Consider the following 25,786-nt stretch of genomic DNA (forward strand, 5'->3'; position numbering starts at 1 on the left):
TGCTTATCTGCTATACTTCTTTTTTCTTAGTAAAAGAGAGGAGAATAACCCCGGCTTCTGCATCTAGAGGTGCACGCATCGAGCTCATAATCTTTAAACAGTGGCATGTTTCGTCAGTTGGGTATGCACCACCAGATCCTTGTAGTAAGTTCGGTTCCTTTGGCATCTGCATTTGCTGGTGCCCAACATTCATTCCTATATAGCATAACTATACATATTGCCTGAAACCAAGTACACGCGCACACAGTCACCCACACTTACCAAATTGCAGTTTATGCAGAAGCTTGAAAACCGTTTCTCCGTTAGACGGTGAAAATCATGTGGGATCGGAAAATGATCACACATTAATCATGAAGTGCATTGACTGACAATATACATATACATAGATAAAACCATACACATGTATGTGTTGATTCCTCTGAAATTGAAACTGAAATAGATTCCTCTACGTGGGCATTCTTTGGCGTGGTGGCAACAAGAATGGAATGGAGGCCCAATACCAGTTTACTACTCTTCAGGTCGGTCGGTCGGTTAGGGGCCCAGAAACACTGCACTGCTTTTACCACTCCGCGCCGTCTTCCTCTGCCTCACTAAAAAAGCTAGGCCTTCATTAAAAAAAAAAGCTAGGTCTTGCCGCCGCCGCCGCCGGCGAGATGAGCGCGGCCGAGGATGCCCGCCGCCATAGCACGCGCACGCGCCTCCATCCACATACCCACGCGAGTGAGGCGGGCGAAGCAGTGGCCCGCCGCCGCAGCACGCGGCTCCATCCCCATCCCCATCCCCAGATCCACGCGAGTGACGACGGCGATGGAGTGGCCCGCCGCCGCAGCCCGCGCCTCCATCCCCAGGCCCACGCGAGCGAGGAGGGCGACGGAGTGGCTCTCCGGCGCAGCACGCGCCTCCATCCCCAGGTCCACCCGAGCGCAGAGGCATCCGGAGTGACCCGCCGCAGTCGTCGTCGCCGCAGCGGCAGCTCGCCGGCGGCGCTTTCCTCGCCGCATGAGGACGACGATCTCCTGTGGGAGATCCTCCTCCGCCTCCCGCCGCAGCCCTCCTCCCTTCCACGCGCCTCCACCGTCTACAAGCGCTGGCGATGCGCCGTCACCGACCCTAGGTTCCAACGCCCCCACTCCTCGGTTGCCTCGTGGAAGGCGTGGATGGTATCGTGTTTAAACCCGCCTTGGACTCTCCTGACTGCATCCCTCCTCAGCGCTTCCACCTACGACTACACGACATTAACAGCGGCAGCTGCTCGAAGCCGAAGGTCCAGATGCTCGGGTGCCGCCACGGTCGTGTGCTTCTCTTCGGCCGGGAAGAGCTTATTGTTGCGCCCATCACCGGCGATGAGTGCCACTTGTCCGTTCCACCGGAATTCAAGAGTGGCCGCTGCGTCACTGGGGCGGTGCTCTGTGCTGCTGTTGACCACGACCATGTGCATGGAAGCTGCCACTCAAGCCAATTCAAGGTGGTCTTGCTCTCCACGAGCACCTACTATGATGGTCCAGAGCTCTCCTTTGCACGTGTTTACTCCTCAGAGACTGGCATATGGAGCGATCTCATCTCAACGCCGACTCCATATCAGCTTCATGGCACTGCTAGTCATGGGTCACTTATTGGTAATGCACTTTACTGGCTGTGCAGACAGGCAAGTTACATAGTTGAGTTTGATTTGGATGGTCAGAGCCTAGCTTTGATCGGAACGCCTCCCATTATTTATGATGATGTCCGTCACCACTATGACGAGCGTGAGATCATCGAGATCGTGGACGGTGTTGTTGGTCTCGCCATATTGTCTAACCATTACCATAACATTCAAATGTTGCGAAGGAAGGTCAATTGTCAGGGTGTTACCGAATGGGTGTTGTGGAAGACCATTGATATGCATAACATTCATGGGATCCCTCCTGGGATGAAAGAAGGGAGGCAAGGGTTAATATTTAGACTGAGATATGCTGAGGGTATTGATGATATATATATTTCTACATGTGGGCACCAGTGTCTATGTGGTTCAACTTAAGTCGATGCAGTCTAAGAAATTTTGTGAAGCCAATTATGTTGATGGCTATTATTCTTTCAAGAGTTTCTATATGCCAGGTGATTGTTCTTGACTGCTTGTCATACCGTAGGAGTAACCTAATCATGCTATATTTTGCACATGGCTCAAATACCTTTGCTGGACAGACAGGCTTATAGCCATGCTGTCATCATTTAATGTAGTCGTACTTTGTGTTATCATTCAACATAGTTGTCTTCATTCTTGGGAGATAACAAAAATATCAAATGAAATGAGTAACAATGTTAATTCAGATGTCAAATGGTTAACTCAATCGGCATGTTTGGAACCTCAGCTAGCTATATTCTTCTACCTAGTACTTCCAATCTTGCCATTTTTCTTGACTCCATAAAAGAACTTCCGTTGTAACTGTACCTTCCAGCATAATAGTTTTCTTTGTCACTTGTTCAAGACTGTCCTGCAAGTGACTAGTACATCTGTAGCACATCTTTTGTCCATGTTTGTTATCTCTAAATCAGGCTCCTTAAATACCCAAAATCATTTTTGTTGATAGTGTTTATGAGTTTTGGCATGTTTTTATGCTGTCTTCTTCACTTCATTCATCTCTGTAACAGACTCACAGTTGTTTTCTCATGCTTATGCTTCTAGGTGCAGCCATTGCTTGTGGACGTGATTAAGCTGAAATGCTGCTTCAGATATAGGATTTTACTGTGTGGTTTGGTGTGCTATTGTGCTGAAACGGTTCACCAGGTAAAAAGATCTTCTAAATATACTCCATGAGATTTGAACGGTGTGATTTTCTCTTTGTAAAATATCTGGTGGCCACTGTGGTTAGCATGCAACCTCAACCTACTGTCCATTGGGCTATAGCGATTCACACATGCTAATAACAGAAACAATCAATCAAAAAGGTGGTGATGCCATGTAAAAAGTGATTCCTTTTTGACGATATATGATATCCAGATGATTCAAATGCTGCATGCTCAGAGTGCTCTCTTGGTTTAGCTGTTCCAGAATCTATAAGTTGAAAGCAATATATTAGTAGCCATCTGGTTATTATAAACACTAGTCACATCGTTTATCTCCGTCACCCAACAAATTCATATGAAAAGGGTGATGGGTTTATTTTTGTTATCATTGGTATTCCTAGGAGATATAGCCAGTTTTAATGATACATCTTCTTTTTTTGGGCGGATATGATATACGTCTTCTTTATGTTGTTGAGCTGACCATGAATTTGTACACATGTGTTGTTAATACACTGTTATATAGGTGCTATCATTAGATTTTATATTGGGACAATTGCATTTTTACCCCTAGTTGGTTCCTACCCACGGGTTTTGCCCTTATTTTTCGAGCTTGCTCAGTTTTGCCCTTACTTTTTCCATCGAGGGCCCTCGAATGCCCTTTGACCATTTGACCAAAACTTTGAAAGTTCATAACTAATTCATATGAACTCAGAAAACATCACCTACATTTGCATGTAATTTTTATTCATGAAAAAAATAGTGTTTATACCTTTTTATTTTTAATAATGTTAATAACATTAATTATCTCGGGTAGTTTAAAGGGTGCTTTTGTCCTGAATGCAAATGATATGCACATAAAGGTAATGTTTATCTGAACATTTTGATATCTTATTTTCATTTTTGTGAGTTCATATGAATTAGTTATGAATTTTCAAAGTTTTGGTCAAACGGTCAAAGGGCATTCGAGGGACCACGACGGAAAAAGTAAGGGCAAAACTAAGCAAGCTCGAAAAGTAAGGGCAAAACCCGTGGGTAGGAACCAACTAGGGGTAAAAATGCAATTGTCCCTTTTATATTCGTTTGTATTGGATTACTAACGGATTAGTGTTTTTTGGTTCCAGGTGAAGAAAGGGTCGCTGCAATTGTTAGTTGTCACTGAGTTTGTCACATCGCATCAATTTGGTCACGGCAGTTTCCAAATGTCATCTAAAAAAAAGCTTATCATGCCTCAGTCTAGCCAAATTTCTAATGTAGCAAGATGCTTTTGAATAGCTAATCTTGGGAGTTGGCCTCTCTTGTCTGAATTTTTTAGCTGGTTTAAATGAAACCTTGAAACTGAGGTTGTTGCTGCTGTCTAGTATTTTGTAATGGCTGCTGCTACTTGCTAAAACTGTGGTGGTGTTCTTAGTTTCCTGTGTGTGGGATGTTAAGCGCTCCTGGCTTGTCGTTTCTGTGATGGTTTGTTTTCCATGTTTAAGACCCAACTTAATGTGGCTGACACTGACATTGCTGCTGCGTGTAGTGGTTCATATGCGCCATCATTTATGCCCATATTAGCTGCTTGATTGGAAGTGACTGGAACTGACTGTTTTATGTGTTAAAACTTAAAAGTGATCATGATGTCTTTCCTCTCCGTATTAGTAAAGGAGAAATGTTCCATATTTACTACAAATAGTTTGAGCATAAAATAAAAAATAATAATATCAGTAGCAGCTAAAGCAAAAAAGATTACAGACGGAGTACTCTTCATTTGTGAGACAATGATATTACATCTTATCAACTGCTATATTCATGCCGACAAAGTTTTCACAACAAGTGCAAGTATAACTTCAGTTTTGGCAAGTTATTGTTCACCTAGCTAATAATATATGCCTATATCCATTATTATGATTTAGCAATTAAGCATCATTATAGCATTTGGAGTTCTCCATCCTCTAACTGCTGGCCATTACATGTTTCCGCACAAAATTTAACACTCCACAAGAGTTGGGAAGCAGCATAGTGGATTGTTTTATATACTCGGTACAAGTACAACCAGTGACTACAGCTTCCAGTGAGTTAAGTACATCATACATCATCTCACACATTACTACATCACAGATTAATATTTTTGCTCACCCTCCTCTAAGATTGCAGTCAGTTGGGGTGACTTGACAGATCACAGATGGTAGGAATCATCTACATGGGCATGCCCCTGCTCGCAGAAGAATGGCCTAGACGGCATTTTCAGGTCATCGGGCCCATCTTCCAGCGTCTCTACCACCTTGCTCATGTCTACACTTAATTATGTAAGTTCTCACTCTGGAACCCCAATTTTTAAAACTGTGGTGGCGTTCTTAGTTTCCTATGTGTAGGATGTTAAGCGCTCCTGGCTCGTTGTTTCTGTGATGGTTTGTTTTTGTTAAGTTTGTTCCCCATGTTTTTAAGACCCAACTTAATGTCGCAGAAGCTGAGGTTGCTGCTGGGTGGTTCATATGAGTCATCATTATGCAGATATTTGCCGTTTGATTGAAACTTTTGAAAGTGACTGCAACCGGACGGTTTTATGTGTTAAAAGTTGGTATTTCTGACATGGTACCTGACCCGTCGCACTTGTGCCTGTGAAATCGCTAGTTTTCACAGGAAAATTGGCTCATCCATATGATGGGTTTGCAGCTTATACGGTCACCCCTCTCATCGTTGCCGCAGAAATCCCTAATGTATGCATGACCTCATTTTCCATCCATTAGAAGAGCACCACTTGGTGAAGAGGTTATGAGAAGCGACATATATTCACTGTTTTCTGATGCACTAGGGGCTGGGGCACGCATGCCCATAGCTCACATGGGTCTAATCTTATTAATGAAGGACGTGCTAACCTTTTTTGTATTGGCGATGTCAACTCTCATGTTTGTAATCCGAGAGCGTGCTTAGGACCCGAACATGGTTTTGCTCACAGTCTAGATCGCCGCGGCGGTCTCCTTGCGCATGGCTTGCATGATCACCTCTTTGGAGAGGGAGTTTAGCAGCTAACAATGCATCTATTGGTCATGCGTGAGCTGAGCAGCGTAGAGGAGGTTGGGTGCCTGGTCCGTTGTCTTCTTGTGTTTGTGACTTGCACTGTCTTGGGCGACGTGGCGTCAGTGCCTTCGAGCAGGCCAGTTAGCAGCACCCCACACAGCTGTGGAATGATCTAGTCCTTCCACATCAGCTGATTTCCTCTGGTCAGTTTCTCCGAGGGTGGCGTGCTTAGGGCAGCCCCAGCAGCAGTTGACGTGGTGGTGGCCGTGGGTGTAGATCAGGGCAGGGATCGCTAGATGGAAGAGGAAGAACCTATTCTTGAATAACATGTAGGATTTCAAGAAGCGTCTCACGCCCCGCAAGACGCCGCGTACAATGTATTCATATTGCGATGCTTATCCCGTAATAGCATACAAGCAGGAAATTACATGCAGAGGCTATTGGACTTGATACACAAGGAATACTAGGGATTACATGGAATACGATTAAGGTTTATCTCAATGAAACCATGTACGATGATAGGATCTAGAAGGTTCTAGTCTATTCCTATGGCATATCCTAACAGATGCATTCTAGCTTTTTGACATCTTAAGAATTTGCTTGCATGGTTTTCGCCCTTTATTCTGATATATAGCAGAACAAACCAAGCAATGTTGATCAATGACTGGCTTCATTCCGTGCGGCCGCTATCGATTTATTGTAGGCCACTTGGATCTTCTTCAGCTTCACAACCACATCGCTCATTGTCATCCTTTGGTCAGTAGAGTCGCTAGTGCAGGCCAAACCCAACTCAAATATCGGCACAAGAAAGCCTTCCGTGCTGCAGCTAAAAGGCTCTTGTAGTAGCTGATTATCTACAACACGGACAAGTTCTGCGGGAAACGCCTCAACAACCCACTTCCTCAGGCATATATCTCCGATAAAAAACTCATCCGTGGGTCTCTTTCTAGTGAAGACTTCAAAGAGCATGATTCCAAAGCTGAATACATCACTTTTTCATGAAGCTTTTCCCTGAGCCCCATACTCTGAAATTAAGGCATGACTGATTAACTTAATTACTTAGTGGTTCAATAAGTAGATTAAGCAAGAAAAGTGCTAGCTAGTAACAGTACCTGGTGCCATGTGGCCAATAGTTCCAGGCATGCTGGCGGTGATTGTAGAGCTTTCATCACCTAGTAACTGAAGGAAATATGCCCTAGAGGCAATAATAAAGTTATTATTTATTTTCTTATTTCATGATAAATGTTTATTATTCATGCTAGAATTGTATTAACCGGAAACATAATACATGTGTGAATACATAGACAAACAGAGTGTCACTAGTATGCCTCTACTTGACTAGCTCGTTAATCAAATATGGTTATGTTTCCTAACCATGGACAAAGAGTTGTTATTTGATTAACGGGATCACATCATTAGATGAATGATCTGATTGACATGACCCATTCCATTAGCTTAGCACCCGATCGTTTAGTATGTTGCTATTGCTTTCTTCATGACTTATACATGTTCCTATGACTATGAGATTATGCAACTCCCGTTTGCCGGAGGAACACTTTGTGTGCTACCAAACGTCACAACGTAACTGGGTGATTATAAAGGAGCTCTACAGGTGTCTCCAAAGGTACATGTTGGGTTGGCGTATTTCGAGATTAGGATTTGTCACTCCGATTGTCGGAGAGGTATCTCTGGGCCCTCTCGGTAATGCACATCACTTAAGCCTTGCAAGCATTGCAACTAATGAGTTAGTTGCGAGATGATGTATTACGGAACGAGTAAAGAGACTTGCTGGTAACGAGATTGAACTAGGTATTGAGATACCAACGATCGAATCTCGGACAAGTAATATACCGATGACAAAGGGAACAACGTATGTTGTTATGCGGTCTGACCGATAAAGATCTTCGTAGAATATGTAGGAGCCAATATGGGCATCCAGGTCCCGCTATTGGTTATTGACCGGAAACGTGTCTCGGTCATGTCTACATTGTTCTCGAACCGTAGGGTCCGCACGCTTAAGGTTTCGATGACAGTTATATTATGAGTTTTGATGTACCGAAGGAGTTTGGAGTCCCGGCTGAGATCGGGGACATGACGAGGAGTCTCAAAATGGTCGAGACGTAAAAATCGATATATTGGACGACTATATTCGGACATCGGAAAGGTTCCGAGTGATTCGAGTATTTTTCGGAGTACCGGAGAGTTACGGGAATTCGCCGGGAGAAGTATTGGGCCTTATTGGGCCATACGGGAAAGAGAGAGGGGCTGCCTAGGGCAGGCCACGCGCCCCCCAAGGCCTAGTCCGAATTGGACTAGGGGGAGGGGCTGCGCCCCTTCCTTGTTTCCTACTCCTACTACATGTAAGGACTCCTAGTTGGACTAGGAAAGGGGGAATCCTACTCCCGGTGGGAGTAGGACTCCCCTAGGGCGCGCCATAGAGAGGGCTGGCCCTCCCCTCCTCCACTCCTTTATATACGGGGGCAGGGGGCACCCCATAGACACACAAGTTGATCTTCGTGATCGTTCCTTAGCCGTGTGCGGTGCCCCCCTCCACCATATTCCACCTCGATCATATCGTTGTAGTGCTTAGGCGAAGCCCTGTGTCGGTAGAACATCATCATCGTCACCACGCCGTTGTGCTGACGGAACTCATCCCTGAAGCTTTGCTGGATCGGAGCCCGGGAGCGTCATCGAGCTGTACGTGTGCCAAGAACTCGAAGGTGCCGGAGTAACGGTGCTTGGATCGGTCGGATCGGAAAAATGTACGACTACTTCCTCTACGTTGTGTCAACGCTTCCATTGCGATCTACAAGGGTACGTAGATCACACTCTCCCCTCTCGTTGCTATGCATCACCATGATCTTGCGTGTGCGTAGGAAATATTTTGAAATTACTACGTTCCCCAACAGTGGCATCCGAGCCTAGGTTTTATGGTTTGATGTCATATGCACGAGTAGAACACAAGTGAGTTGTGGGCGATATAAGTCATACTGCCTACCAGCATGTCATACTTTGGTTCGGTGGTATTGTTGGGCGAGACGACCCGGACCGACATTACGCGTACGCTTACGCGAGACCGGTTCTCCCGACGTGCTTTGCACATAGGTGGCTTGCAGGCGACAGTCTCTCCAACTTTAGTTGAACCGAGTGTGGCTACGCCCGGTCCTTGCGAAGGTTAAAACGGCATCAACTTGACAAACTATCGTTGTGGTTTTGATGCGTAGGTGAGATTGGTTCTTGCTTAAGCCCGTAGCAGCCACGTAAAACTTGCAACAAACAAAGTAGAGGACGTCTAACTTGTTTTTGCAGGGCATGTTGTGATGTGATATGGTCAAGACATGATGCTAAATTTTATTATATGAGATGATCATGTTTTGTAACCGAGTTATCGGCAACTGGCAGGAGCCATATGGTTGTCGCTTTATTGTATGCAATGCAATCGCGATGTAATGCTTTACTTTATCACTAAGCGGTAGCGATAGTCGTGGAAGCATAAGATTGGCGAGACGACAACGATGCTACGATGGAGATCAAGGTGTCGCGCCGGTGACGATGGTGATCATGACGGTGCTTCGGAGATGGAGATCACAGGCACAAGATGATGATGGCCATATCATATCACTTATATTGATTGCATGTGATGTTTATTTTTTATGCATCTTATCTTGCTTTGATTGACAGTAGCATTATAAGATGATCTCTCACTAAATTATCAAGAAGTGTTCTCCCTGAGTATGCACCGTTGCCAAAGTTCGTCGTGCCCAGACACCACGTGATGATTGGGTGTGATAAGCTCTATGTCCATCTACAACGGGTGCAAGCCAGTTTTGCACACGCAGAATACTCGGGTTATACTTGACGAGCCTAGCATATGCAGATATGGCCTCGGAACACGGAGACCTAAAGGTCGAGCGTGAATCATATAGTAGATATGATCAACATAATGATGTTCACCATTGAAGACTAATCCATTTCACGTGATGATCGGTTATGGTTTAGTTGATTTGGATCACGTGATCACTTAGAAGATTAGAGGGATGTCTATCTAAGTGGGAGTTCTTAAGTAATATGATTAATTGAACTTTAATTTATCATGAACTTAGTCCTGGTAGTATTAGCATATCTATGTTGTAGATCAATAGCTCGCGTTGTTGCTTTCATATGTTTATTTTGATATGTTCCTAGAGAAAATTGTGTTGAAGATGTTAGTAGCAATGATGTGGATTGGATCTGTGATCTGAGGTTTAACCTCATTGCTGCACAGAAAAATTATGTCCTTGATGCATCGCTAGGTGACAGACCTATTGCAGGAGCAGATGCAGACGTTATGAACGTTTGGCTAGCTCAATATGATGACTACTTGATAGTTTAAGTGCACCATGCTTAACGGCTTAGAATCGAGACTTCAAAGACGTTTTGAACGTCATGGACCATATGAGATGTTCCAGGAATTGAAGTTAATATTTCAAGCAAATACCCGAGTTGAGAGATATGAAGTCTCCAACAAGTTCTATAGCTAAAAGATGGAGGAGAATCGCTCAACTAGTGAGCATGTGCTCAGATTGTCTGGGTACTACAATCGCTTGAATCAAGTGGGAGTTAATCTTCCAGATAAGATAGTGATTGACAGAATTCTCTAGTCACCATCACCAAGTTAGTAGAACTTCGTGATGAACCATAATATGCAAGGGATAACGGAAACAACTCCCAAGCTCTTCGTGATGCTGAAATCAACGAAGGTAGAAATCAAGAAAAACATCAAGTGTTGATGGTTGACAAGATCACTAGTTTCAAGAAAAGGGCAGAGGGAAGAAGGGGAACTTCAAGAAGAACAGCAAGCAAGTTGCTGCTCAAGTGAAGAAGCCCAAGTCTGGTCCTAAGCCTGAGACTAAGTGCTTCTACTGCAAAAGGACTGGTCACTGAAAGCGGAACTACCCCAAGTGATTGGCGGATAAGAAGGATGGCAAAGTGAACATAAGTATATTTGATATACATGTTATTAATGTGTACTTTACTAGTGTTTATAGCAAACCCTCAGTATTTGATACTAGTTCATTTGCTAAGATTAGTAACTCGAAACGGGAGTTGCAGAATAAACAGAGACTAGTTAAGGGTGAGGTGATGATGTGTGTTGGAAGTGGTTCCAAGATTGATATGATCATCATCGCACACTCCCTATAATTTCGGGATTAGTGTTGGACCTAAATAAGTGTTATTTGGTGTTTGCGTTGAGCATGAATATGATTTGATCATGTTTATTGTAATACAGTTATTCATTTAAGTAAGAGAATAAATTGTTATTCTGTTTACATGAATAAAACCTTATATGGTTACACACCCAATGAAAATAGTTCGTTGGATCTCGATCGTAGTGATACACATAATCATAATATTGAAACCAAAAGATGCAAAGTTAATAATGATAGTGCAACTTATTTGTGGCACTGCTGTTTAGGTCATATTGGTGTAAAGCGCATGAAGAAACTCCATGCTAATGGGCTTTTGGAATCACTTGATTATGAATCAGTTGATGCTTGCGAACCATGCCTCATGGGCAAGATGACTAAGACTCCGTTCTTCAGAACAATGGAGCGAGCAACAAATTTGTTGGAAATCATACATACTGATGTATGTGGTCCGATGAATATTGAGACTCGTGACAGGTATCATTATTTTCTGAACTTCATAGATGATTTGAGCAGATATGGGTATATCTACTTGATGAAACATAAGTCCGAAACATTTGAAAAGTTCAAAGAATTTCAGAGTGAAGTGGAAAATCATCGTGACAAGAAAATAAAGTTTCTACGATCTGATCGCGGAGACAAATATTTGAGTTACGAGTTTGGTCTTCAGTTAAAAACAATGTGAAATAGTTTCACTACTCACGCCACCTGGAACACCATAATGTAATGGTGTGTGCGAACGTCATAACCGTACTTTATTAGATATGGTGCGACCTATGATGTTTCTTACCGATTTACCACTATCGTTTTGGGGTTATGCATTAAAGACAGCTGCATTCACATTTAAAAGGGCACCATCTAAGTCCGTTGAGACGACACAATCTGAACTGTGGTTTGGCAAGAAACCAAAGTTGTCGTTTCTTAAAGTTTGGGATTGTGATGCTTATATGAAAAGGTTTCATCCTGATAAGCTCAAAACCAAATCGGAGAAATATGTCTTCATAGGATACCCAAAGGAAACTGTTGGGTACACCTTCTATCACAGATCCAAAGGCAAGAGATTCGTTGCTAAGAATTGATCCTTTGCAGAGAAGGAGTTTCACTCGAAAGAAGTGAGTGGGAGGAAAGTAGAAAACTTGATAAGGTAAATGTACCTTCTCCCTTATTGGAAAGTAGTTCATCACAAAAATCTGTTCTTGTGACTACTACACCAATTAGTGAGGAAGCTAATGATGATGATCATGTAACTTCAGATCAAGTTACTACCGAATCTCGTAGGTAAACCAGAGTGAGATCCGCACCAGAGTGGTACGGTAATCCTGTTCTGGAGGTCATGTTACTTGACTATGACGAACCTACGAACTATGAGGAAGCGATGATGAGCCCAGATTCCGATAAATGGCTTGAGGCCATGAAATCTGAGATATGATCCATGTATGAGAAAAAAGTATGGACTTTGGTTGACTTGCCCGATGATCGGCAAGCAATTGAGAATAAATGGATCTTCAAGAGGAAGACGGACGCTGATAGTAGTGTTACTATCTACAAAGCTAGAATTGTCGCAAAAGGTTTTCGACAAGTTCAAGGTGTTGACTACGATGAGAGCTTCTCACTCGTATCTATGCTTGAGTCTGTCCGAATCATGTTAGTAATTGCCGCATTTTATGAAATCTGGCAAATGGATAAACAAAACTGCATTCCTTAATGGATTTATTAAAGAAGAGTTGTATATGATGCAACCAGAAGGTTTTGTCAATCCGAAAGATGCTAACAAAATGTACAAGCTCCAGCGATCCATCTGTGGACTGGTGCAAGCATCTCGGAGTTGGAATATACGCTTTGATGAGTTGATCAAAGCATATAGTTTTATACAGACTTGCAGTGAAGCCTGTATTTACAAGAAAGTGAGTGGGAGCACTACAACATTTCTGATAAGTATATGTGAATGACATATTGTTGATTGGAAATAATGTAGAATTATTCTGTAAAGCATAAAGGAGTGTTTGAAAGGAATTTTTCATAGAAAGACTTCGGTGAAGCTGCTTACATATTGAGCTCCAAGATCTATAGAGATAGATCAAGACGCTTGATAAGTTTTTTCAATGAGTACATACCTTGACAAGATTTTGAAGTAGTTCAAAATGGAGCAGTCAAAGAAAGAGTTCTTGCCTGTATTACAAGGTGTGAAGTTGAGTAAGACTCAAAGCCCGACCACGGCAGAAGATAGAAAGAGAATGAAAGTCATTCCATATGCCTTGGCCATAGGTTCTATAAAGTATGTCATGCTGCATACCAGATCTATTGTATACCCTGCACTGATTTGGCAAGGGAGTACAATAGTGATCTAGGAGTAGATCACTGGACAGCGGTCAGAATTATCCTTAGTGAAATAAGGATATGTTTCTCGATTATGGACGTGACAAAAAGGTTCGTCGTAAAGGGTTACGTCGATGCAAGTTTTTGACACTGATCCAGATGATTCTAAGTCTCAATCTGGATACATATTGAAAGTGGGAGCAATTAGCTAGAGTAGCTCCGTGCAGAGCATTGTAGACATAGAATTTTGCAAAATACATACGGATCTGAATTTGGCAGGCCCGTTGACTAAATTTCTCTCACAAGCAAAACATGATCACTCTTTGGGTGTTAATCACATAGCGATGTGAACTAGATTATTGAATCTAGTAAACCCTTTGGGTGTTAGTCACATGGAGATGTGAACCAATCACATAAAGATGTGAACTATTGGTGTTAATCACATAGCGATGTGAACTAGATTATTGACTCTAGTGCAAGTGGGAGACTGAAGGAAATATGCCCTAGAGGCGATAATAAAGTTATTATTTATTTCCTTATTTCATGATAAATGTTTATTATTCATGCTAGAATTGTATTAACCGAAAACATAATACATGTGTGAATACATAGACAAACAGAGTGTCACTAGTATGCCTCTACTTGACTAGCTCGTTAATCAAAGATGGTTATGTTTCCTAACCATGGACAAAGAGTTGTTATTTGATTAACGGGATCACATCATTAGATGAATGATCTGATTGACATGACTCATTCCATTAGCTTAGCACCCGATCGTTTAGTATGTTGCTATTGCTTTCTTCATGACTTATACATGTTCCTATGACTATGAGATTATGCAACTCCCGTTTGCCGGAGGAACACTTTGTGTGCTACCAAACGTCACAACGTAACTGGGTGATTATAAAGGAGCTCTACAGGTGTCTCCAAAGGTACATGTTGGGTTGGCGTATTTCGAGATTAGGATTTGTCACTCCGATTGTCGGAGAGGTATCTCTGGGCCCTCTCGGTAATGCACATCACTTAAGCCTTGCAAGCATTGCAACTAATGAGTTAGTTGCGAGATGATGTATTATGGAACGAGTAAAGAGACTTGCTGGTAACGAGATTGAACTAGGTATTGAGATACCAACGATCGAATCTCGGGCAAGTAACATACCGAAAGGGAACAACGTATGTTGTTATGCGGTCTGACCGATAAAGATCTTCGTAGAATATGTAGGAGCCAATATGGGCATCCAGGTCCCGCTATTGGTTATTGACCGGAAAGGTGTCTCGGTCATGTCTACATTGTTCTCGAACCGTAGGGTCCGCACGCTTAAGGTTTCGATGACAGTTATATTATGAGTTTATGAGTTTTGATGTACCGAAGGAGTTTGGAGTCCCGGCTGAGATCGGGGACATGACGAGGAGTCTCAAAATGGTCGAGACGTAAAAATCGATATATTGGACGACTATATTCGGACATCGGAAAGGTTCCGAGTGATTCGAGTATTTTTCGGAGTACCGGAGAGTTACGGGAATTCGCCGGGAGAAGTATTGGGCCTTATTGGGCCATACGGGAAAGAGAGAGGGGCTGCCTAGGGCAGGCCACGCGCCCCCCCAAGGCCTAGTCCGAATTGGACTAGGGGGAGGGGCTGCGCCCCTTCCTTGTTTCCTACTCCTACTACATGGAAGGACTCCTAGTTGGACTAGGAAAGGGGGAATCCTACTCCCGGTGGGAGTAGGACTCCCCTAGGGCGCGCCATAGAGAGGGCCGGCCCTCCCCTCCTCCACTCCTTTATATACGGGGGCAGGGGGCACCCCATAGACACACAAGTTGATCTTCGTGATCGTTCCTTAGCCGTGTGCGGTGCCCCCCTCCACCATATTCCACCTCGATCATATCGTTGTAGTGCTTAGGCGAAGCCCTGCGTCGGTAGAACATCATCATCGTCACCACGCCGTTGTGCTGACGGAACTCATCCCCGAAGCTTTGCTGGATCGGAGCCCGGGGAGCGTCATCGAGCTGTACGTGTGCCAAGAACTCGAAGGTGCCGGAGTAATGGTGCTTGGATCGTTCGGATCGGAAAGACGTACTTCTACTTCCTCTACGTTGTGTCAACGCTTCCGTTGCGATCTACAAGGGTACGTAGATCACACTCTCCCCTCTCGTTGCTATGCATCACCATGATCTTGCGTGTGCGTAGGAAATATTTTGAAATTACTACGTTCCCCAACAGTAACAACCTTGCAATGCCAAAGTCTGCCACATGTGCTGTCATGTCCTCATCGAACAACACATTGCTAGGCTTCAAGTCACAGTGCAAGACCACCTCGTAGTGTTCATGGTGAAGATACTCTATTGCCAATGACACATCGAGCATGATGCCTAGTCTCTCACTGAATCCCAATTGTGTTGTACTTTGAGAGTTGTGTAGAAGCATCTCTAAGCTGTCATTGGGCATATATTGAAGCACCAATGCCCTAAATTCCAAGTTGGAGCAGGTATTGAGTATCCTCATTAGATTGCGGTGTCGTGCCATCCGTAGTACACCGCACTCTGTATCAAAGCTTCTCATCGCTTGTTCTAGCTGCATGTCTAGAACTTTGATGGCAACAATCAAACCATTGCTTAGCTGGCCCTAGAAAACTTTTCCAAAACACCCAGACCCTAGCAGGTTGCTCTCACTAAAATTATCAGTTGCTCGAACAAGCTCATGGTACGAGACCAGGTGATGGGTGGGCATGTCAACCATACCGGGAGAAGCTGACATCCCATGCTGCTTCTTAATCTTCTTTCTGGTTGTTACATATATGCAGAAAGCTACAAGTCCAATTCATATGATGATAGTAGGGAGCAAAATTTTCAACATGCGGCCATTATTAGTTCTTTTGGAGTTACTTGGGCACATTGGAAATCCTAAACGTGAAGCATCGCAAAGCCCTGAATTCCCCGTCAAGGATTGCTGACTAATATTTATGAAGACACCACCTTTTGGTACTTGACCTTGTAGCTTGTTGAAAGAGAGGTTCAAGCTGGTCAGGATGGTGAAATTGACTAGGTACTTTGGTATTGTACCAGAGAGACTGTTATGTGATAGGTCCAAAGTTTGCAAGCTGGTTAGCTTGCCGAAAGATTCTGGAAGTGAATCATCAAATGAATTGTGTGACAGGTTCAAGTAGGCTATCATTTGGAGTTGTCCAATTGAATATGGGATGATACCAACTAATACGTCTCCAACGTATCTATAATTTTTGATTGCTTCATGCTATATTATCTACTGTTTTGGACTATATTGGGCTTTATTTTCCACTTTTATATTATTTTTGGGACTAACCTATTAACCGGAGGCCCAGCCTGCTGTTTTTTGCCTATTTCAGTGTTTCGGAGAAACAGAATATCAAACGGAGTCCAAACGGAATAAAACCTTCGGGAACGTGATTTTCTCACCGAACGTGATCCAGGAGACTTGGACCCTACTCCAAGGAGTCAAAGAGGTGGTCATGAGGTGGGGGGCGCCCCCCCTAGGGCGAGCCCCCTGCCTCGTGGGCCCCTCGGTGCTCTACCGACGTACTCCTTCCTCCTATATATACCTACGTACCCCCAAACGATCAGAGACGGAGCCAAAAACCTAATTCCACCGCCGCAACTTTCTGTATCCACGAGATCCCATCTTGGGGCCTGTTCCGGAGCTCCGCCGGAGAGGGTCGTCATCACGGAGGGCTTCTACATCATCATAGCCTCTCCGATGAAGTGTGAGTAGTCACCTCAGACCTACGGGTCCATAGTTATTAGCTAGTTGGCTTCTTCTCTCTTTTTGGATCTCAATACAATGTTCTCCCCCTCTCTCGTGGAGATCTATTCGATTTAATCTTCTTTTTGCGGTGTGTTTGTTGAGACCGATGAATTGTGGGTTTATGATCAAGTCTATCTATGAATAATATTTGAATCTTCTCTGAATTCTTTTATGTATGATTGGTTATCTTTGCAAGTCTCTTCGAACTATCAATTTGGTTTGGCCTACTAGATTGGTTTTTCTTGCAATGGGAGAAGTGCTTAGCTTTGGGTTCAATTTTGCGGTGTCCATTCCCAGTGATAGAAGGGGCAGCAAGGCACGTATTGTATTGTTGCCATCGAGGATAATAAGATGGGGTTTTTATCATATTGCATGAAACTATCCCTCTACATCATGTCATCTTGCTTAAGGTGTTACTCTGGTTTTAACTTAATACTCTAGATGCATGCTGGATAGCAGTCGATGAGTGGAGTAATAGTAGTAGATGCAGGCAGGAGTCGGTCTACTTGTCTCGGATGTGATGCCTATATACATGATCATACCTACATATTCTCATAACTATGCTCAATTCTGTCAATTGCTCAACAGTAATTTGTTCACCCACCGTAGAATACTTATGCTCTTGAGAGAAGCCACTAGTGAAACCTATGGCCCCCATGTCTATTCTCATCATATCTATCTCCATCACTTTAATCTTGCTTTGCTTTTTTACTTTGCTTTTTACTTTTCACTTTGCATCTCTATACTAAAAATACCAAAAATATTATCTATCATCTCTATCAGATCACACTCTCGTAAGTGACCGTGAAGGGATTGACAACCCCTAATCGCGTTGGTTGCGAGGAGCTATCATTTTGTGCAAGTACGAGGGACTTGAGCGTAGCCTCCTTCTGGATTGATACCTTGGTTCTCAAAAACTGAGGGAAATACTTATGCTACTTTGTTGCATCATCCTCTCCTCTTCGGGGAAATCCAACGCAGTGCTCAAGAGGAAGCACCAACCAAGAGGTTGGCAAAGAGGTCCATGCTGTAAATTTGATTCAAATAGCCAATATCAACCGGTAATGTGCCAGTCAAGAAGTTTCGAGACACATCTAGCTGAATGAGACTGTCAAGATGAAATAAACTTGATGGGATAATTGATGATAACTGGTTGGCAGACAGTATCAGGTATTCTAACTTGGTCAGGTTACCAATCCCATCCGGTATTGAACCAGACAATTTATTGTTGTAGAGGAACAAACGTTCTATATTCTTGAGCATTGCAATCTGAGGTGGGATGGACCCAAACAAGTGATTTCCGTCCAGGTCAAGAAACTGGAGATTCTCCATCATTATGATGGATTCTGGAATCGTGCTATCCAACTGATTCTCTGAAAAAGCTAGCCATTCAAGACCTGTTAGGTTTGAAATCGTAGCCGGAAGTTCACCAACAAAATTGTTCTCGGAAGCACTGAAAATCTGCAGCTGGGTCGACAGGTTTCCCACATAGTTAGGAATGCCACCGGTGAAATTATTTGAAGAGATGTGTATAAACTGGAGCTTTCTAAAATTAGAAAAACGGGATAAGAAGCTAAGATCCCCCACTAGGCGGTTCTTTGAAATATCAATATGAAGCATCGAGTTTGTACTACCAATTGTTCCTGGTACCGATCCAAGGAAAATATTATTGTTTAAGAGCAGGTATGCTAATTCAGACAGGTTGCCAAGAGAAGCAGGAATGGTTACTACTAGTTGATTGTATGAGACATCCAACAAAGTGAGTTGGTCCAGTTGTCCAAATTCTTCCGGAATGGCTCCTGACAGCTTACAGGCTTTAAGGCCTAGTGTATCTAGCTGCGTGAGGTTGCTAAATGCAACAGGAATTGATCCAACAAGGTGATTCTCACCCAAGGAAAGGAAATTGAGATGAGAAAGCTTTCCCAGCCACGTTGGCACAACACCCTCAAAGGAATTCTCACTGAAGGAGATAGTTTGAAGGTAGCGACAAGAGGATAACCCTAACGGAATTTCACCGGTGAATCTATTGTTGTCCTGGTTGATATGTTGCAACGCTGGTAGACTAAAACTTTCGTTGTTAGGGATTGGACCAGTTAAGTTGTAGTTGAATACAAGCCAGATTTCACTTAATCTAGAATTGTTGAATATGGATGGAGGTACTGGGCCGCTGAAATGATTCACTTGAAGGACAAGGGACTCAAGCATTGGTAAGGAGCCAATACAAGATGGTATATGTCCTGACAGGCTGTTGTTGCCAAAGTCCAGTTGAGTTATTAGAGGGGTATTATTAAATAGATAGGTGGGTATTGAGCCGCTCAGGTAATTCCTGAAGACACCGAAGTAGCCAAGACTCTGCAGGTTCTGCAGTTCTTCGGGGATTGAACCAGATAGATGGTTATAATATAGGGAAAGGTCACAAAGCCTTGTGAGGTTTCCTATGGTGGTTGGGATGCTACCTGATAGGCCATTGAATCCGAGATATAGGTATTTAAGACGACGAAGTAGTCCTAAATCATCGGGGATGGAGCCTGTGAGATTTGTATTGTCGAGGTTGAGAACAGAGAGGGAAGAGAGATTACCAAGGTGAGGAGTGATTGATCCATGGAGGGGGGAGCCCGGCAGTCTCAAAGCGGTGACCCGCTGCCAGCGTTGACTGCATGTGACACCAAACCAGTGGCAGAAATTTGTACCGGTGGTCCAGTTGCTGGCAAGGATGCCGAGAGGGTCGGAGAGCTGTCCTTTGAAAGCCATCAAGGAAGCAAGATCAGTGTCGCTACCATTGCTCTTGCTTGGACCAGGGGAAGAAGCTGTGAGAACAGTGGATAGGGTGATCAAGAACAGAATGGGTATGTATGGAAATCCAAGTGAGGCCATGTGAGGGACAGAGATGTAAGTGCAGGCTTTGGCAAATATCTTATCGATGGATCGATCTTTATATGGTGGGAAGGATAGTTTTTTATAGGCTCACCAAGTGGTGCTTTCAGCATTTAGATACGAGCAGCACTGGAACCATAGATCAGATCTTCATCCTTCATACTGATGATGTGATGTGCAGATATGAACTCCTTCATTCAGACTCCTTCATTTGCTGCTTCTGAAGCAGCTATGTACTCCGCTTCACACGTAGATCCTGCCACGACGCTTTGTTTAGAACTGCACCAACTGACAGCTCCACCGTTCAATATAAACACGTATCCGGTTTGCGATTTAGAATCGTCCGGATCAGTGTCAAAGCTTACATCAACGTAACCATTTACGATGAGCTCTTTGTCACCTCCATAAATGAGAAACATATCATTAGTCCTTTTCGGATATTTCAGGATGTTCTTGACCGCTGTCCAGTGATCCACTCCTGGATTACTTTGGTACCTCCCTGCTAAACTAATAGCAAGGCACACATCAGGTCTGGTACACATCATTGCTTACATGATAGAGCCTATGGCTGAAGCATAGGGAACATCTTTCATTTTCTCTCTATCTTCTGCAATGGTCGGGCATTGAGTCTTACTCAACTTCACACCTTGTAACACAGGCAAGAACCCTTTCTTTGCTTGATCCATTTTGAACTTCTTCAAAACTTTGTCAAGGTATGTGCTTTGTGAAAGTCCAAATAAGCGTCTTGATCTATCTCTATAGATCTTGATGCCCAATATGTCAGCAGCTTCACCGAGGTCTTTCATTGAAAAACTCTTATTCAAGTATCCTTTTATGCTATCCAGAAATTCTATATCATTTCCAGTCAACAATATGTCATCCACATATAAGATTAGAAATGCTACAGAGCTCCCACTCACTTTCTTGTATATATAGGCTTCTCCAAAATTCTGTATAAAACCATATGCTTTGATCACACTATCAAAACATTTATTCCAACTCCGAGAGGCTTGCACCAGTCCATAAATGGATCGCTGGAGCTTGCACACTTTGTTAGCTCCCTTTGGATCGACAAATCCTTCCGGTTGCATCATATACAACTCTTCTTCCAGAAATCCATTCTAGAATGCAGTTTTGACATCCATTTGCCAAATTTCATAATCATAAAATGCGGCAATTGCTAACATGATTCGGACGGACTTAAGCATCGCTACGGGTGAGAAGGTCTCATCGTAGTCAATCCCTTGAACTTGTTGAAAACCTTTTGCAACAAGTCGAGCTTTATAGACAGTAACATTACCGTCAGCGTCAGTATTCTTCTTGAAGATCCATTTATTCTCAATGGCTTGTCGATCATCGGGCAAGTCAACCAAAGTCCACACTTTGTTCTCATACATGGATGCCATCTCAGATTTCATGGCCTCAAGCCATTTTTGCGGAATCTGGGCTCACCATCGCTTCTTCATAGTTTGTAGGTTCGTCATGGTCTAGTAACATAACCTCCAGAACAGGATTACCGTACCACTCTGGTGCGGATCTCACTCTGGTTGACCTACGAGGTTCAGTAGCAACTTGATCTGATGTTTCATGATCAATATCATTGGCTTCCTCACTAATTGGTGTAGGTGTCACAGGAACCAATTTCTGTGATGAACTACTTTCCAATAAGGGAGAAGGTATAGTTACCTCATCAAGTTCTACTTTCCTCCCACTCACTTCTTTCGAGAGAAACTCCTTCTCTAGAAATGATCCATTCTTGGCAACGAATGTCTTGCCTTCGGATCTGTGATAGAAGGTGTACCCAACAGTTTCCTTTGGGTATCCTATGAAGAAACACACATTTCTACGATTTGGGTTCGAGCTTATCAGGTTGAAACTTTTTCACATAAGCATCGCAACCCAAAACTTTAAGAAATGACAACTTTGGTTTCTTGCCAAACCACAGTTCATAAGGCGTCGTCTCAACGGATTTAGATGGTGCCCCATTGAATGTGAATGCAGCCGTCTCTAAAGCATAACCCCAAAACGATAGCGGTAAATCAGTAAGAGACATCATAGATCGCACCATATCCAGTAAAGTACGATTATGACGTTCAGACATACCATTACGCTGTGGTGTTCTGCTACCTCTTCAGCACTGCGTTGGTTTTCCCTTGAAGAGGAAAGGGTGATGCAGCAAAGTTGCGTAAGTATTTCCCTCAGTTTTTGAGAACCAAGGTATCAATCCAGTACGAGGCCACGCTCAAGTCCCTCGCACCTACACAAACAAATAAAAACCTCGCAACCAACGCAATAAAGGGGTTGTCAATCCCTTCACGGTCACTTACGAAAGTGAGATCAGATAGATATGATAAGATAATATTTTTGGTATTTTTATAATAAAGATGCAAAGTAAAATAAAAGGTAATAAAAATAGCTAAGTGTTGGAAGATTAATATGATGGAAAATAGACCCGGGGCCATAGGTTTCACTAGTGGCTTCTCTCAAGAGCATAAGTATTACGGTGGGTGAACAAATTACTATTGAGCAATTGATAGAATTGAGCATAGTTATGAGAATATCTAGGTATGATCATGTATATAGGCATCACGTCCGTGACAAGGAGACCGACTCCTGCCTGCATCTACTACTATTACTCCACACATCGACCGCTATCCAGCATGCATCTAGAGTATTAAGTTTAAAAGAACAGAGTAATGCTTTAAGTAACATGACATGATGTAGAGGGATAAACTCATGCAATATGATATAAACCCCATCTTGTTATCCTCGATGACAACAATACAATACATACCTTGCTGCCCCTGCTGTCACTGGGAAGGACACCGCAAGATTGAACCCAAAGCTAAGCACTTCTCCCATTGCATGAAAGATCAATCTAGTAGGCCAAACCAAACTGATAATTCAAAGACTTGCAAAGATAACCAATCATACATAAAATAATTCAGAGAAGATTCAAATATTGTTCATAGATAAACTTGATCATAAACCCACAATTCATCGGTCTGAACAAACACACCGCAAAAGAAGATTACATCAAATAGATCTCCACGAGAATCGCGGAGAACTTTGTATTGAGATCCAACGAGAGAGAAGAAGCCATCTAGCTAATAACTATGGACCCGAAGGTCTGAGGTAAACTACTCACACATCATCGGAGAGGCTATGGTGTTGATGTAGAAGCCCTCCGTGATCAATGCCCCCTCCAGCAGGACGCCGGAAAAGGCCCCAAGATGGGATCTCACGGGTACAAAAGGTTGTGGTGGTGGAATTAGGTTTTCATGGATGCTTCTGTTGGTTTGGGGGTACGTAGGTATATATAGGAGGAAGAAGTACGTCGGTGGAGCAACGTGGGCCCCACGAGGGTGGAGGGCGCCCCCAGGGGGGTAGGCGCGCCCCCTTGCCTCATGCTCTCCTGGTTGATTTCTTGACGTGGACTCCAAGTCCTCTGGATCACGTTTGTTCCGAAAATCACGTTCCTGAAGGTTTCATTCCGTTTGGACCCCGTTTGATATTCTTTTTCCGCGAAACTCTGAAATAGGCAAAAAAACAGCAATTTGGGCTGGGCCTCCGGTTAATAGGTTAGTCCCAAAAATAATATAAAAGTGTATAACAAAGCCCATTAATCATCCAAAACAGAATATAATATAGCATGAGGCAATCAAAAATTATAGATACGTTGGAGACGTATCATGTTCCAGGTGGCGTGAGTTGCGAAACTATTCCGCATTGTTTCAAATGTAGACCAAACTCGTAACTCAAATATTCTCCTCCACGATTAGATCGTAGAAACATTATTTTCTTGTTACGATGATTTTCAACTTCACTCTGAAATTCTTTGAACTTTTCAAATGTTTCAGACTTATACTTCATTAAGTAGATATACCCATATCTGCTTAAATCATCTCTGAAGGTGAGAAAATAACGATACCCGCCGCGAGCCTCAACATTCATTGGACCACATACATCAGTATGTACGATCTCCAAAAAATCAGTTTCTCGCTCCATAGTTCCAGAGAACGGCGTATTAGTCATCTTGCCCATGAGGCACGGTTCGCAAGTACCAAGTGATTCATAATCAAGTGATTCCAAAAGCCCATCAGTATGGAGTTTCTTCATGCGCTTTACACCAATATGACCCAAATGGCAGTGCCACAAATAAGTTGAACTATCATTATCAACTCTACATCTTTTGGCTTCAACATTATGAATATGTGTATCACTACTTTAGAGATTCAACAAGAATAGACCACTCTTCAAGGGTGCATGACCATAAAAGATATTACTCATATAAATAGAACAACTATTATTCTCAGATTTAAATGAATAACCGTCTCGCTTCAAACAAGATCCAGATATAATGTTCATGCTCAATGCTGGCACCAAATAACAATTATTTAGGTCTAAAACTAATCCCGAAGGTAGATGTAGAGGTAGCGTGCCGACGGCGATCACATCGACTTTGGAACCATTTCCCACACGCATCGTCACCTCGTCCTTAGCCATTCTTCGCTTAATCCGTAGTCCCTATTTCGAGTTGCAAATATTAGCAACAGAACCAGTATCAAATACCCAGGTGCTACTGCGAGCTCTGGTAAGGTACACATCAATAACATGTATATCACATATACCTTTGTTCACCTTGCCATCCTTCTTATCCGCCAAATACTTGGGGCAGTTCCGCTTCCAGTGACTAGTCTGTTTGCAGTAGAAGCACTCAGTCTCAGGCTTAGGTCCAGACTTGGGTTTCTTCTCTTGAGCAGCCACTTGTTTGCCGTTCTTCTTGAAGTTCCCCTTCTTCTTCCCTTTGCCCTTTTTCTTGAAACTGGTGGTCTTGTTGACCATCAACACTTGATGCTCCTGCTTGATTTCTACCTCCGCAGCCTTTAGCATTGCGAAGAGCTCAGGAATAGTCTTATCCATCCCTTGCATATTATAGGTCATCACGAAGCTCTTGTAGTTTGGTGGCAGTGATTGAAGAATTCTGTCAATGACACTATCATCCGGAAGATTAACTCCCAGTTGAATCAAGTGATTGTTATACCCAGATATTTTGAGTATATGTTCACTAAAAGAACTATTCTCCTCCATCTTACAGCTATAGAACTTATTAGAGACTTCATATCTCTCAATCCGGGCATTTGCTTGAAATATTAACTTCAACTCCTGTAACATCTCATATGCTCCATGTCGTTCAAAACGTCGTTGAAGCCCCGGTTCTAGGCCGTAAAGCATGGCACACTGAACTATTGAGTAGTCATCAGCTTTGCTCTGCCAGACGTTCTTAACATCGTCAGTTGCATCTGCAGCAGGCATGGCACCGAGCGGTGCTTCCAGGAAATAATTCTTCTGTGCAGCAATGAGGATAATCCTCAAGTTACGGACACAGTCCGTGTAATTGCTACCATCATCTTTCAACTTTGCTTTCTCAAGCAACGCATTGAAATTCAACGAAACAACAGCACGTGCCATCTATCTACAATCAACATAGACAAGCAAAATAATATCAGGTACTAAGTTCATGATAAATTTAAGTTCAATTAATCATATTACTTAAGAACTCCCACTTAGATAGACATCCCTCTAATCATATAAGTGATCACGTGATCCAAATCAACTAAACCATGTCCGATCATCACGTGAGATGGAGTAGTTTTCAATGGTGAACATCAGTATGTTGATCATATCTATTATATGATTCACACTCGACCTTTTGGTCTCAGTGTTCCGAGGCCATACCTGCATATGCTAGGCTCGTCAAGTTTAACCTGAGTATTCTGCGTGTGCAAAAACTGGCTTGCACCCGTTGTAGATGAACATAGAGCTTATCACACCCTATCATCACATGGTGTCTCGGCACGACGAACT

The 25,786-nt window shown here is 43.1% G+C and overlaps 1 protein-coding gene and 2 pseudogenes across 2 annotated transcripts; 1 reads left to right on the top strand and 2 right to left on the bottom strand.

The window, feature by feature from the left end:
- The first annotated feature begins 365 nt into the window (after nucleotides 1–365).
- LOC147977681 (uncharacterized) lies at nucleotides 366–4,578 on the top strand (annotated as a pseudogene). The gene is made up of 3 exons (XR_015599495.1): nucleotides 366–2,094; nucleotides 2,663–2,764; nucleotides 3,885–4,578. The product of XR_015599495.1 is annotated as an uncharacterized LOC147977681 (transcript).
- A 1,557-nt stretch (nucleotides 4,579–6,135) lies between these two features.
- LOC147977682 (uncharacterized) lies at nucleotides 6,136–19,918 on the bottom strand (annotated as a pseudogene).
- Nucleotides 19,919–20,008: 90 nt separating this feature from the next.
- Nucleotides 20,009–25,390, bottom strand: LOC147977683 (uncharacterized). Its single transcript, XM_087514505.1, has 2 exons — nucleotides 24,491–25,390; nucleotides 20,009–20,047 (listed from the first exon to the last, which is right to left on the bottom strand). Exons 1-2 carry the CDS (start codon nucleotides 25,388–25,390, stop codon nucleotides 20,009–20,011), a joined length of 939 nt encoding a protein of 312 aa, XP_087370631.1.
- Nucleotides 25,391–25,786: the final 396 nt, after the last annotated feature.

Source organism: Triticum urartu, chromosome 3A, assembly GCF_056163025.1.
Source record: "Triticum urartu cultivar PI428250 chromosome 3A, HENAU_Tu73, whole genome shotgun sequence".
In the NCBI taxonomy this organism is placed as follows: Eukaryota; Viridiplantae; Streptophyta; class Magnoliopsida; order Poales; family Poaceae; genus Triticum; species Triticum urartu.

Excerpts from the sequence above, each read along its gene's own strand:
- LOC147977683 (XM_087514505.1), bottom strand. The coding sequence starts at position 25,390 with ATGGCACGTGCTGTTGTTTCGTTGAATTTCAATGCGTTGCTTGAGAAA. Across the intron at positions 20,048-24,490 it reads GAGCTCGCAGTAGCACCTGG|TGCTGCTCGTATCTAAATGC; the intron begins GTATTTGATACT and ends CTATGGTTCCAG.